General features: G+C 50.8%; 1 protein-coding gene across 1 annotated transcript in view; it reads left to right on the forward strand.

The window, feature by feature from the left end:
• Positions 1 to 5,070: 5,070 nt before the first annotated feature.
• TEKT5 (tektin 5) overlaps positions 5,071 to 12,040 on the forward strand; it is a 37,097-nt gene continuing 30,127 nt past the window's right edge. The window contains exons 1-3 of the mRNA XM_070411560.1: positions 5,071 to 5,646; positions 7,978 to 8,061; positions 8,652 to 8,722. Coding sequence (XP_070267661.1) covers positions 5,071 to 5,646; positions 7,978 to 8,061; positions 8,652 to 8,722 — 731 coding nt within the window. The remainder of the gene's footprint in view (positions 5,647 to 7,977; positions 8,062 to 8,651; positions 8,723 to 12,040) is intronic.

The following is a 12,040-nucleotide window of genomic DNA, read 5'->3' on the forward strand; positions in this document are numbered from 1 at the left end:
CTTTGCATTTTAGCATGCTCCCCCGGCGATCTGAGGGCACATTAACAGATGAGAGGCACAGCTCTGGAGGACTAGACGGGAACTTAAGTTTGGATGAGCCAGAGTATTATTTTTTAAGACTTAAAACAAATGCATCATAAATAAACGAGACCTTGGGAACAGCAATGATTTAGGACAGTGGTTCTCAACCTTCTGGCCCTTTAAATACAGTTCCTCATGTTGTGGTGACCCCCAACCATAACATTATTTTCGTTGCTACTTCATAACTGTAATGTTGCTACTGTTATGAATCGTAATGCAAATATCTGATATGCAGGATGGCCTTAGGCGACCCCTGTGAAAGAGTCGTTCGGCCGCCAAAGGGGTCTCGACCCACAGGTTGAGAACCGCTGGTTTAGGAGATGCTTCAATTTGCCCCTCAACCCCCTGAGTCTCTTCACATTTCAGAAAGCACAGTACTTCTGCCTGCCTATTTATCACCCAGCAGGCTCTCATATTGCTTATTGTGGTGGGAATGATAAATGTCCCCCAAAGACGTCCATGTCCTAACGTCCTAATGTGGGTATGTTGCCTTACCAGGCAAAGGGGACGTCACAGATGTGAATAAGTTAAAGATCTCCAGACGGGAAGAATATCCTGGAATATCTGGGTGGACCTGACGTGATCAGAAGGGTCTTGTAAGAGGGAGGCAGGTCAGAGGGGAGAGAAGTTGCTGTACTGCTGGGCTTGAAGATGGAGGGAGGGGCCTCGAGTCAAAGGATGCAGGCAGCCCCTGGAAGCTGGAAAGGCAAGGAAATGGACTCGTCCTTGGAGCCTCCAGAAGGAACCAGCCCAGCCTACACCTTGATCTGAGCCCCATAAGACTCTCTTTAGAATAAGTTTGTGTTGTTTTAAGCCACAAACTCTGTGAGGATTTGTGACAGTAGCCATAGGAAACGAAAATAGCCACACTCACCCACAGCACATGATTGCAAATGCAATAGAATGCTTTTTGATTACTGCAGCAATCAAATCCTTTCTCTAACAATTAGTCTGACTTTTAAAAACTTTGACATGGAGTCTGGCTTTCCCACTTCTTGGGCAGGTGACCTTCATTTGAGAAACGGGCCAGGGGGGTGGACTAAGTCAGGGGCTCCCACTGAGCTCCATGGAGCCCTGTGGGCTCACGGGGAAGGCTCCTCACCTCTAATCCCTCCAGCCAGAGCACCTCAGGGCTCTCTGTCCACATGCCCTGCTTCTGTGGGAGTTTATTTGAAGACAACCTTTCACATCAGAGAACGTGTTTGAAAAACCACTGACTTTTTTAAAATAGCTTGTAACTTGGGGATATAGAGACCTGACTTCACTGAGATGTTCTCTGAGCTCTCTGCCAGCCCCACTGGAAGCACATCCAGGATTTTTATCTGGTTCAACTTTCCCCCTTGGGAAACAGAGAGGGTGTTACGTGAGCCATTTCCGGGGACAGGCTGTGCGCCCCTGGGCAAACAAAGTCACCTCTCTGAGCCTCAGTTTGCCCACTGTAAAAGGAGGGAGTGAATAATGCCCAACTCCCAGCATTTTCAAAGGATAAAAATAAAAGGACGTGACAACGTGTGGTGTCATGATAACAAAACCAATAACAATTGTCTAACACCTACTATGTGCTAAGTACCTTGCTGTGCCCTACTTGGTTCTCACCACTCCCGTCCACGGCACACAGTTGCCGTCAATTTCCAGACTGGGAAGGAGGTGGAGCTGGGATTCCACTGGAAGGAAAGGCCACCTCGACCTGAACAGCATTGACCAGATTTCCCTGTGTGCATCCTTCCTGGCCAGGGAGGCCCTCGACCCATGGCCACTGACTACTGCGCTGATGTTTCTGTAAACAGGCGGAAGTGGAAGAGCAAGTACTTAACAAGTCTGAGAAAACAGATTTGTTTGTGTCAAACCTCTTGCCAACTTTCCACCCCTAACATGACATATTCTTCTCTCTCTTTACAGCAGGAAAAAAATGCATGAGTCATATATATATATATATATATATATGTGACAATATGTATGTTAAAAAATGTACAGATAGTATGGATGAAAAAGGGGCACAGTAATAAATCTAACTGAAAGTAACCTCATAGGGTGATCTGATCATAAATTTCTAACTGGGCAGGTCCTGGTAGGTAGTCACAACCCAGACCTATAACTTTTTTAGTAAAAGGTTTATTTTTGCCCTCAGCAAGCCCTTTCCATATTTCTTAGGCACTAGGTCTGTAGTCAGCAAACTGCGGCTCGCGAGCCACATGCGGCTCTTTGGCCCCTTGAGTGTGGCTCTTCCTAAGCCTTAGGAGTACCCTAATTAAGTTAATAACAATGTACTTACCTATATAGTTTAAGTTTAAAAAATTTGGCTCTCAAAAGAAATTTCAATCGTCTTATGGTTGATATTTGGCTCTGTTGACTAATGAGTTTGCCAACCACTGCCCTAGGTTAACACACCGTTGAGATGCCAGAGTAATCCTCTTTTGCAGACCCCTCTGAAGAACCACCACCCTCAAGAGAGCACAAAATCTTGTTAACTATTCTGTAATCCGATCCCTGCCTTACTCCCCCCCCCCCCCCCCACCCTCCTGTAATCTTCCTTCCTTCAGTCCAAATGTACAAACCAAACAGCAACACTGTTATTCTTCAGAACCTTTGAGATCTTCCTTCCCAGCAATGTTCCTCAGTTTGGCACAAATAAAATCTTATAAAAATTCTCTACAGGTTTGGACATTGCTTATGTCAACAACAGTCCACCGTCAGGACTCAGAGATCCGCTCTTCTCTTCAGGGAGTCCTGCCTTGCTTAGGAGAGTCAAGCCCGAGCCCAAAGCGCTGGAAGGGAGATGGGCTGGTTTCTCTGGTGGCAGTTTGGCTCTGTGGGGAGCTGACTTTCAATGTGTTTGTCCTCCCACATTTCGCCAGATCAGTCAAGCAGGCCGCCTGGAGCCCAGGGGAGCGAGGCCACAGGTCCTTCCCGCCTGCTTGGAGCTGTCCACACAGGAGGTCAGCAAGGGACTTACTTCACGAGGCTCTGGAATTTTCTAAGACCCTGCTCCCCTGCCACAGCAGTCCTGTAACTGGTGCCAGGCGAGGGGCCTTGGTGTTCACGTCTGAGCCGCCCACACCTACGCCCCGGGCTCGTGGCCAAGGCAAACAGGCAGGGGCAGCCACCCCTGACTAATGCCCCTCAGCGTCTGAATTGGAAGCCGTTGCCAGGGTTCAAGGAAAACCCTGGCTGCTCCTCCCCCTCCCTCTCCCCCCCACACCCTCCCCCTCCCCCAGGCCAACAGGACAGGAAAACCTTCAGGACGATATACATGCACATAAAAATATATCTAGCAATAAAGTATATTTCTAGGGGCCTCCAGGAGAGGGGAAACCTTCACGAATATATATCTCCAAGTAAAAAATACACATGTGCTTCCATCCAGTAACTTCTTCCAGAAGTTATGCTCAGACTTGCCCAGAAATGTATGCGGAAGGATACAGATTGCATTTAGCATCCTGCTAAGGAAGAGAGGCCGGTCCAAAGGACTGCGTTCTGCATGATCCCGTTGATATGGCATTCTGTGGGGGCAGAGGCAACAGAGGACTCGCGTGGTTGCCGGGGCTAGGGGCACAGGGACAGCACAGACCCCTTCCTGGGCGATGGATATGTGCTCATCCTGGTGGTGGGGCGTTTGTGTGCCTGTCAGACTTATGAGACCAGCGTGCGAGAGGGAGAGGTGCGCTGGGTGAAAACTGGACCCCCACTAACCTGCTTAAAGGCGCGCCCGTGGACGGCCATTTGTTGAGGCAACGTGTGCAACAGCAAGAGACAGGAAAGAAGTTAAATGCCTGGCCATAGAGAATGGTCAAATACGTAACAGTAACCCATGGAATGGAGGACCGTGCAGCTACTAACAGGAAAAGATCAAAGTGCTGTCCAAGAGTTATGGCTGTATGGAAAATGGCATGCATATTTATCATTTATGTAAAAAGATATAGATTTATGCATGCTTGTATATGCATAGAGTATTTCTGGAAAGATACAAAAAAACCTGAGAATGGTAGCTATATCTGAGGAGACTGAAAGTAGCTAGCGGTGATGAGAAAGTCTAGATTTTACTTTATACCCTTAGCTAGTGCTTGTGTTATTGTTTTTACCTTGAATGATAAAATTCTCATCCCTGGATGCCCATCCATTCATTCAATGGTTTGCTGGGACTTAATGATGAAGCAATTAGACATGGTCTCTGCTGAGTCGTGGAGCTCAGAGCCCCCCCCCCCCCCACCCCCCATTAAGATCAGGTTTATTGAAGTATAATTTATGTACCATAAAATTCACCTTTTCTACTGGTTTTCACAGATACATTTCGTTGTGTAACCCCCACCACCATCAATAGGTAGAACGGTACTCTCGCCATCCCCACATTTCCTTGTCCTCCCAGCCCCAGCCCCTGGTCACCACCAATCCGTCTTCTGTCCACGTGGACCTGCCTTCTCCAGAATGTCATCCGAGGGGAGCCCACAGGATGTGGCCTTTGGAGCCTCGCTGCTTCCCTCAGGGGAATGCATTTGAGATTTACGACTGTTTTGTGTGCCCAGAGCCCATTCCTTCTGGCTGCCGAGGACTAGTCCCTGTGGTGGACGTACTGCGTTGGTGCCATCTTGGGGACAAAGACAGAAGGAAAACGAGTAACCTTGACCCAACTGGCCCGCCTGACTGCGTTCACTGGCACAGACGACAGCAAATGTCCTCCCACAGGCAGAGTCAGGTCTGGGAAGGCAGATTCGACTGTTATGGAAAAACACACAAATGTCACTTCTTGCACCTCCAAATGCGGACTGAGACACTCACATTCACGTTGTTGATTTTGTGGGTTTTGATTGGGACAATATGCCCGCCCCCCCAGGCCTGAAAGGGAGCAAGGGCCCCGGGAAAGCCCTGTCCCCTGGGCTTTATGACAACAGTGCCGAGTCATAGAGGCCCTGCCCGTCCCTGGGCGATACTGGTTCTCCTGGCTGTGGCCCTGGCTCTCCTGGGCAGAGTTTTGCCCTTGTGGGCTGATGGGAAATGATGGAGTTTTTTGGAACCAGTCAGAACGCCAGTTACTGTGGCCCCCGGAAAACCTGTAGCTTCACGGATCCTCTGGATGTGCAGGCCCCAGTGGTACAGGAATGCTACCAGCCCTACTACCTGCCCGGGTACCGCTACCTCAACACGTGGAGGCCCAGCCTCTTCCACAAGATCTCCAGCACCCAGATCTGCCCGGAGGAGGGAGCCACATGCCAGAGCGTTCAGAAGCCGCCCACCATCCTGCCCTCCCTGCGCTCAGGGCTCTTCTGTCGCTACAGCTCCCACGACTGGGACAAGTCCCACGAGATGCAGATGCGAGGGGCGGAGGCTTCTCGGCTGTGGGCCGGCCGGCTGACCGGTGACTCCATGCGGCTCATGCAGGACAAGGACCAGCTGACGAACCAGATGCAGGAGGGGACCTGCCGGAACCTGGGCCAGAGGCTGTCGGACATCGGTTTCTGGAAGTCGGAGCTGACCTACGAGCTGGAGAGGCTTCTTAATGAGAACCGAGGCTTGGACGCAGTCAGGAAGCGGCTGGAGTGTGCAGCGGAAGAGGTGAACTGCCCATTGCAGGTGAGTGTGGGGCGGGGAGAGGGGTGGTGGTCCCTGCGATGCAGCCCCATCACTGCCCTTGAGCGATCACGTGACAGGCACCTTGCAGGTTGGTTTGTGCTGCAACATCATCTGTAATCTGTATATAACATAAAAAGTATAATCTTAGCCCAGCAGGGGTGGCTGAGTGGTTGAGCGTTGACCTGTGAACCAGGAGGCCACGGTTCAATTCCCAGTCAGGGCACGACCCCCAGTGTGGGGCATGCAAGAGGCAGCCAATCAGTGATTCTCTCCCATCATTGATGTCTCTCTCTCTCTCTCTCTCTCTCTCCCTCTCCCTTCCTCTCTGAAACCAATAAAAATATATTTTTAAAATATATAATCTTCGCCAATTTAGGACAATCTCAGTCAAATCAGGGTTCCTCACACTGAATAGAATGTCATCTTCTCCTTGAGGTTATATCAAAATTAAAGAGTTTCATCAAGATATTACAAGCATATGGGGGCCTGCGTGTGTGTGATGGACACACTTAAAATAATCGCTTTGTTGTCCTCCAAAGCTCTTAACACCTTCTTACAAACTCTGTAATATTCACTCTTATTCATTTACTGTGTCTCTCCCCTAGAATATAGGTGCCGTGAGGGCAGGGAATTTTGTCTGCTTTGTCACCAGTGTGTTCAAGACATACTCAGCTGCCACGTGCCCGTGCGTCTATGCTTGACTAGACCAGTGGCTGGAATGTCTTCCCAGCCGGGCTCAGTGTTGGCACATAGTAGGCACTCAATGAGTATCTGCTGAATAAATATCTGCATGTGGGCACTCACGACGCTTCCCTGTCTCCCGTCATATCCTAGATCGGTAAGGATGGCTTTGGGCTGCGTGTGAACAAATAGGTGGTCACAGTGACCCGGCCAAAGAGGAGTTTCTTTGTCTGTCAGTGAGAATTCTAGAGGGAAACACATCAGGCATCCATCCACTTGGTGCCAGAAGGCAGCCAGGCTCTGATCTTTCTGCTCAGCCACCCTTAGCATGTGCTGCTGTCCTACCGCTTGCAAGGTTTCCTGTCTCACCTTGCAAACTCCCGCCTGCAAGGAGCGCTGTGATGCTCTCCTTCGAGGCAGGGAGGTGGGGGTAGGGCAGTGTGCCCACTGGGTCTGTCCCTTTTTATGGGGAAGAGCAGTTTTCCCAAAGGCCCCTCATGTGTGGCGCATTGGCCCCATTCATCGCTGCTGCTTCTCATGATCCAGGTCATGGTTTGTCACCTCTGAGAAGTCCTCCCTGATCACCCTGATACCCTAACTCCCCACCCACCCATCACCCTGTTTTCATCACAGCTCTTATCACTGTCAGAAATGATTGAATTTATGTGTTTTACGTGTGTGTGTTCTCTTCCTTCTGTGAGAACTCCATTAAGCGGGGGCCACCTGTTTGGCTTACTGAGGCATCCCTGGTACCATGACTGAGGGGGACACAGAGGAGGGGCCCAGGAAATTCTCGTGGAATCAATGAACCCCTCGCCTTCCCGAGTTCCCAGATGCTTTGGCATCCCCACGCCAAGATGTCGAGCTCCCCGCTGCCTGCTCCCCCGCTGCTCTTTGTGACATCACAGGCTAGGGGCCCCTCCCTGTTCTTTCTCAGTGTCATTGCAGGGGCTCCCTGAGCTGCCACTTGTCCCGTCTTCCATTCCGCTCTGCTCACGTCCCCACGACAGTTGTAGGTCCATTGCTGTGTGGCAGGCTTGCCTGGGTCTTGGCCCTGGTCACTTTGCAAAGCCTCCCCCCTTTTAGCGATCGCCACATCCAGCTGGCCACCGGGCAATGATGGGGTGAGGGGCACTGCTGCCCGCGCAGCCAAAAACTTTTCTCAAAAATGTTACTACTGATAGCACGCTGTTGACTGGAGGCCTCACTGATAACATAAACAGTCAATTAACACATAGATTGTATGTTATATGTATAATGTACTGTATTGTTACAATAAAGTAAGCTAGAGAAAAGAGATGTTACTAAGAAAATCATAAGGGCGAGAAAACACATTTACAGTATTTACTGAAAAAAAATCCTCATATAAGTGGACCCGTGTTGTTCAAGGGTCAGCTGTGTATTCACAGTCATATTCACCTGCACAGCAAACCTGTGAGATATGCACCAATATTGTACCCGCTGCAGTCATGATAGCTCACCGCTGTGGTGAGGAGGCAGAAACCCACCCAGAAGCACAATGATGAGGCTCCATGAAGCATCCAGGTTTCCCTGGGGATAAATCAGATCATGGCCAGGATAGACCGGAGTTCCTCTGCGCAGGATCTCCATACGACTGGGAGAACACCTCATTTCCTCTGCTTCCTACAGGTGGCCCTGGAGTGTCTGTACCATCGAGAGAAAAGGATCGGGATCGATTTGGTCCATGATAATGTGGAGAAAAACCTTATCCAGGTGAGGTGCCTCCTGGTGAGCCCAGCAACCCCCCTAAGGGAGGAGGGAGGGCCAGCAGGTCAGAGAGCTTTCTGAGCAGAAGCCACCTGTCAGCCCATGCAAAGTCAGGGCTCAGAGAGCCAGGGTGGGGGCCGAGGTTGCAGTGTAGAGACAGGGAGAAAGATCCTTTGACCCTCAGTCTTCTCACCTCTAAAATGGGCATCGTCATCAGTACACCAGTAAAAAATAATTTAAAAAGCTAGCGGTTATTGAGCACCTACTATATGTTATTACACACTGTACCACTTCGTATGCCTTATGTAATTTCATGATCAAACAATCTATAGTTGAGTAGTTGGCACCGAGTAGGTGCTAGGTTTCCTTTTAACCTGGAAGTATATGAGAAGAGAAGAAAGTAGGTGAGGAGCGTTGAAGCTCCACAATCAACCCTTATCTGTCTGGCCCGGAGATCACGTGGGGTGAGATAGGACCTGGGCCCCACCCTGTGTTTCAGCTTGTGGGGTCGAGGGTGGGCAATGAGAGGGGAGGGGTGGTCACTGGCCCAGGAGCCAGGCTGCTGTGTGTTTCTAAGGGGCGCGTTTTCATTAAAGGAGGTCGATTTGCTGAAATGCTGCCAAGAACAGATGAGAAAACTAGCTCAACGAATTGAAATCCAGCTGCGGTAAGGGCTGCTTTCTCTCCCTCTTGGAGCTTGTTTGGGCCCCTCAGGTTGTGGGGGGCAAGCCAGATGGACCCTGGCTCTTGGTGGTTCTTTGGGTCAGTGGTGGACTGGTTTTTAACAACCAGCTCCCTAGGAAAGAAAACAAAAATCCTGATTTGGAGCATTTGTCCATGTCCGTGTATAAAGCTGCCCCGATAGCTGATTCCATTCTACCAATAGGGTGTTACTGAGATGTGCACGTTGATGTCCATGAGTCAGCACATCGCTGGTGGTTCCTGTTTGCAATGGGGCCACAGCACAAGGAACTGCCCTCACAGTGGCCCCCTAACCTGTGGCTCCCCCCTGTGAGCCCTGAACCTGGGGCGATGACAGAGTGGGTGGCATTCGCATCAAGGCGAGGAGCCAGGACATCTCCAGAGGGGAGCTGGTGGACGCCTGAGCCACGTGTCTTCAAAAGGAATCAGCTTTTAGTTCTTGGAAGATTGTGTAACTGGTATCATGACAAGCCAGGAGGCTCCCCCATAATTAAAGGGAGGAGTGAGTTTTACGGGGCTTGGGGCCCACAGCTAAGCTCTTGGCACCCAGCTCTTCCGAACTCAGCCGTTCCTCCTGGCCCTTGACCGGGGCACCTGCCTTTAAGTCACGCAGGGCACACTGCTCTGCTAGCTTCTCCTCTCCATTTCCTCAGACCAGGGTGGCAAGGGGCAGGATGGCAACCTTTCCAGGGCACCCCTTCCTGCTGTGGGGGGCACATGGGCAGCCTGATGGGATGCTAAGGGGCCAGGCAGCTTGCAGATAGGCTCCGGGGGGTTGGTGCCCTGGCTTGCTATACCCCAGGAACAGCAGTAACCCTCCCCCCTGAACCCCCCCTTACAGCAGCCCCTCAACTCCACCATAGTTAGAACTGGGTGGCAGGGATTGGAGAGAATCACCTAGGACAAAAAGCACCCCAGGCAGTGTTGAAAAGCTACCCCCAGAACATGAGGGCATGGTCAGGGGCAGATTCAGGGAGCTGCCAGAGGAGGGGTGGTTGGAAATGAGGTGCAGACACATCAGTGGGTGAAGGGCCCGTTGAATGGCTGAGGCGGGGTTAAGATTCTGTCTTTTACACCTCGTCCTGATTTCTGGCGATTCTGCCTGCCACGTGGACCACTGGTTGCCTAATGTTGTCTATAAATTAATTCACTTTTTTTAAAACCTTAAATCCTTGGATTTAAACAGGAAAGATGGGGCAGGCAAACATCTCTATCATATTTGTACTAGAGGCCCAATGCACAAAATTTGTGCAAGGGGCTCGGCCCTCACAGCTGTGGCAGCTTGCCTCGACCCTCGCAGCCCCGGCTTTGTCCGGAAGGTCATCCAGACGGACATCTGGAAGGATGTCCGGAAAGTCATTTGGCTGTCTGGCCTAATTAGCATATTATGCTTTTATTATTGTAGATTGCTCTTATTTTGACAATTATGTATTTCTGGCAAGAGAGATGATTTTCCATTTGTTGTTGACATAAGGCTGTGACAGAACTCAGTGTTGGGGTGATGGGAGAGCTGAAGTTTGGGGAACGGGACAGTTTGAACCAGCAGAGAGAATAAAAGCCCAGAGTGGTCCCTAAAAGAGAAATTCCGAGACTAGAGGGGGGCTGCTTTGCAACCCCAGGCAATTGAAGGGTGAGGTGGGAGAATTGGGGGAACCAGAGAGACAGACCAAGACAGTACCATCCACTGGGAGACACAGAGGGGCCCTGACGTCAGAGGGAGAGAGACAGAACAAGAATGACATGAAGCGAAGGACAGAGATGTGTATGTGTGTGGGGGAGACAGTGGGACAGAGAGACACAGATGTGCCAGACAAAGAGAGAAATCAGGAGGGGCGTTAGAGACAGAGAACAGATGGAGAGGGACATAGAGAAAGAGGAAGAGAGCGAAGATGCTGGAGGGACACAGGCGAAGCAGCTGAGGCAGAGGAGGTGGGAGGGAAAGAGCAGGTGTAGGGGACATTCCCTTGGCAGGACCAGAGGTCGGGCCACCTGGATCGAGGCTATTGGACCTCGAGGAGCGGCTGTTCGTCAGAGGCTGCCTGGCATCTTGCAGGGAGGCAACCCGTGTTGCCGGGCAGCCTGATTCACCCAGAACTGGCCAGAGCTTCAATACCGTGTTTGCTGGCCGCCTGTGGGAGGCTCTGCCGCTGACCCCCTCAGGTGCCAACCTGGCACGGGCAGGCCTGGGCTGGCTGCTAACTTGTGGTTTTGTGGGTGAGGCCCGAGGCCCCCACATGGGCAGGATCGTGTCCTCGGCTCACCAGCTTTCCAACAAAGCAGAAAGCTCTTCCTGATGGGCCGGAGCCAAGTTCCGGCTTTTCCTGGTGGACCAACAGCCGGGTGAGCCTCGACATGGGCTGGGCTCTTTGTCACGGGCCCACGAAGGGAGACAGGGGCTGTCCTATCCTTCCCTGGGCATCACCAGTGGAGGCCAGGAGTCTGGACCAGCTGGCCAAGGATTCTGAGGCGCCAGGTGCCCCTCCAATACTCTGGCAGGTTCTTTTCTACATTCTGGTCTTCACATGTCAGTTCATTAGACAAGATGGGGCTCTATTTCTCCACGGCGCTGCCCATTCCGAAGGCTCCAGGGTGGTTCCTTCTGCCCAACATCGCCCATGAGTATCCTGATAGGTGGGGGCCCACTATCAGGATTTCATTTTCTGGCTCCTGGCCTGTTTGAAACCCTCACCAGCTCCCAGTGTCGGTAGCAGAAAAAGAAAGTGGCAAAAAGATAGACAGGGACAGACTGGGGAGAGGGGGTGGGAGAGGGAGAGAGGCCTTAAGACACAGAGAAAGCAAGAAAGATGAGGGAAAGAGAAGAAGATGTCAGAAAGAGATAGAGAGATAGAGAGACAGAGGAAGAGAGAAAAAGGGAGAGAATGAGAGGATGCAGAAGGGGAAAGAGAGAGACCAATGTAAGATGTGCACCCGTCACTTTAGCTGGCGTCTGGACCTCAACTTGCTTAGTCAGAGTTGGTCCCTTATTATCTTCCAGTTCTTCAAGGTGAAAGCCCCCGTCGACGCTTAGGTGTCTTTGACTGACTAATCTACTCTCTTCAATCAAGAGAGAAACAGAAAAAGGTCCAGGCCTAGTTTCTTCTAGAGACGATGGATTCTGCTGGGATTCTGTTAGTGCTTGCATCATGTTTATGTTTGAGGTGACCTATGGAAAAATGTATTGGTTTTCCTTTAAAGACTGTGATAGGGGTTTTCCTTTTACAATACATTTATTTATATTCGAAAAGTTATTTCATAAAAAGACAAGTAGCAAGTAAGTAATAGT

The sequence above is a fragment of the Myotis yumanensis genome, unplaced genomic scaffold, assembly GCF_028538775.1.
Source record: "Myotis yumanensis isolate MYYU_CA2020_CCGP unplaced genomic scaffold, mMyoYum1.0.hap1 SCAF_4, whole genome shotgun sequence".
NCBI lineage: Eukaryota > Metazoa > Chordata > Mammalia > Chiroptera > Vespertilionidae > Myotis > Myotis yumanensis.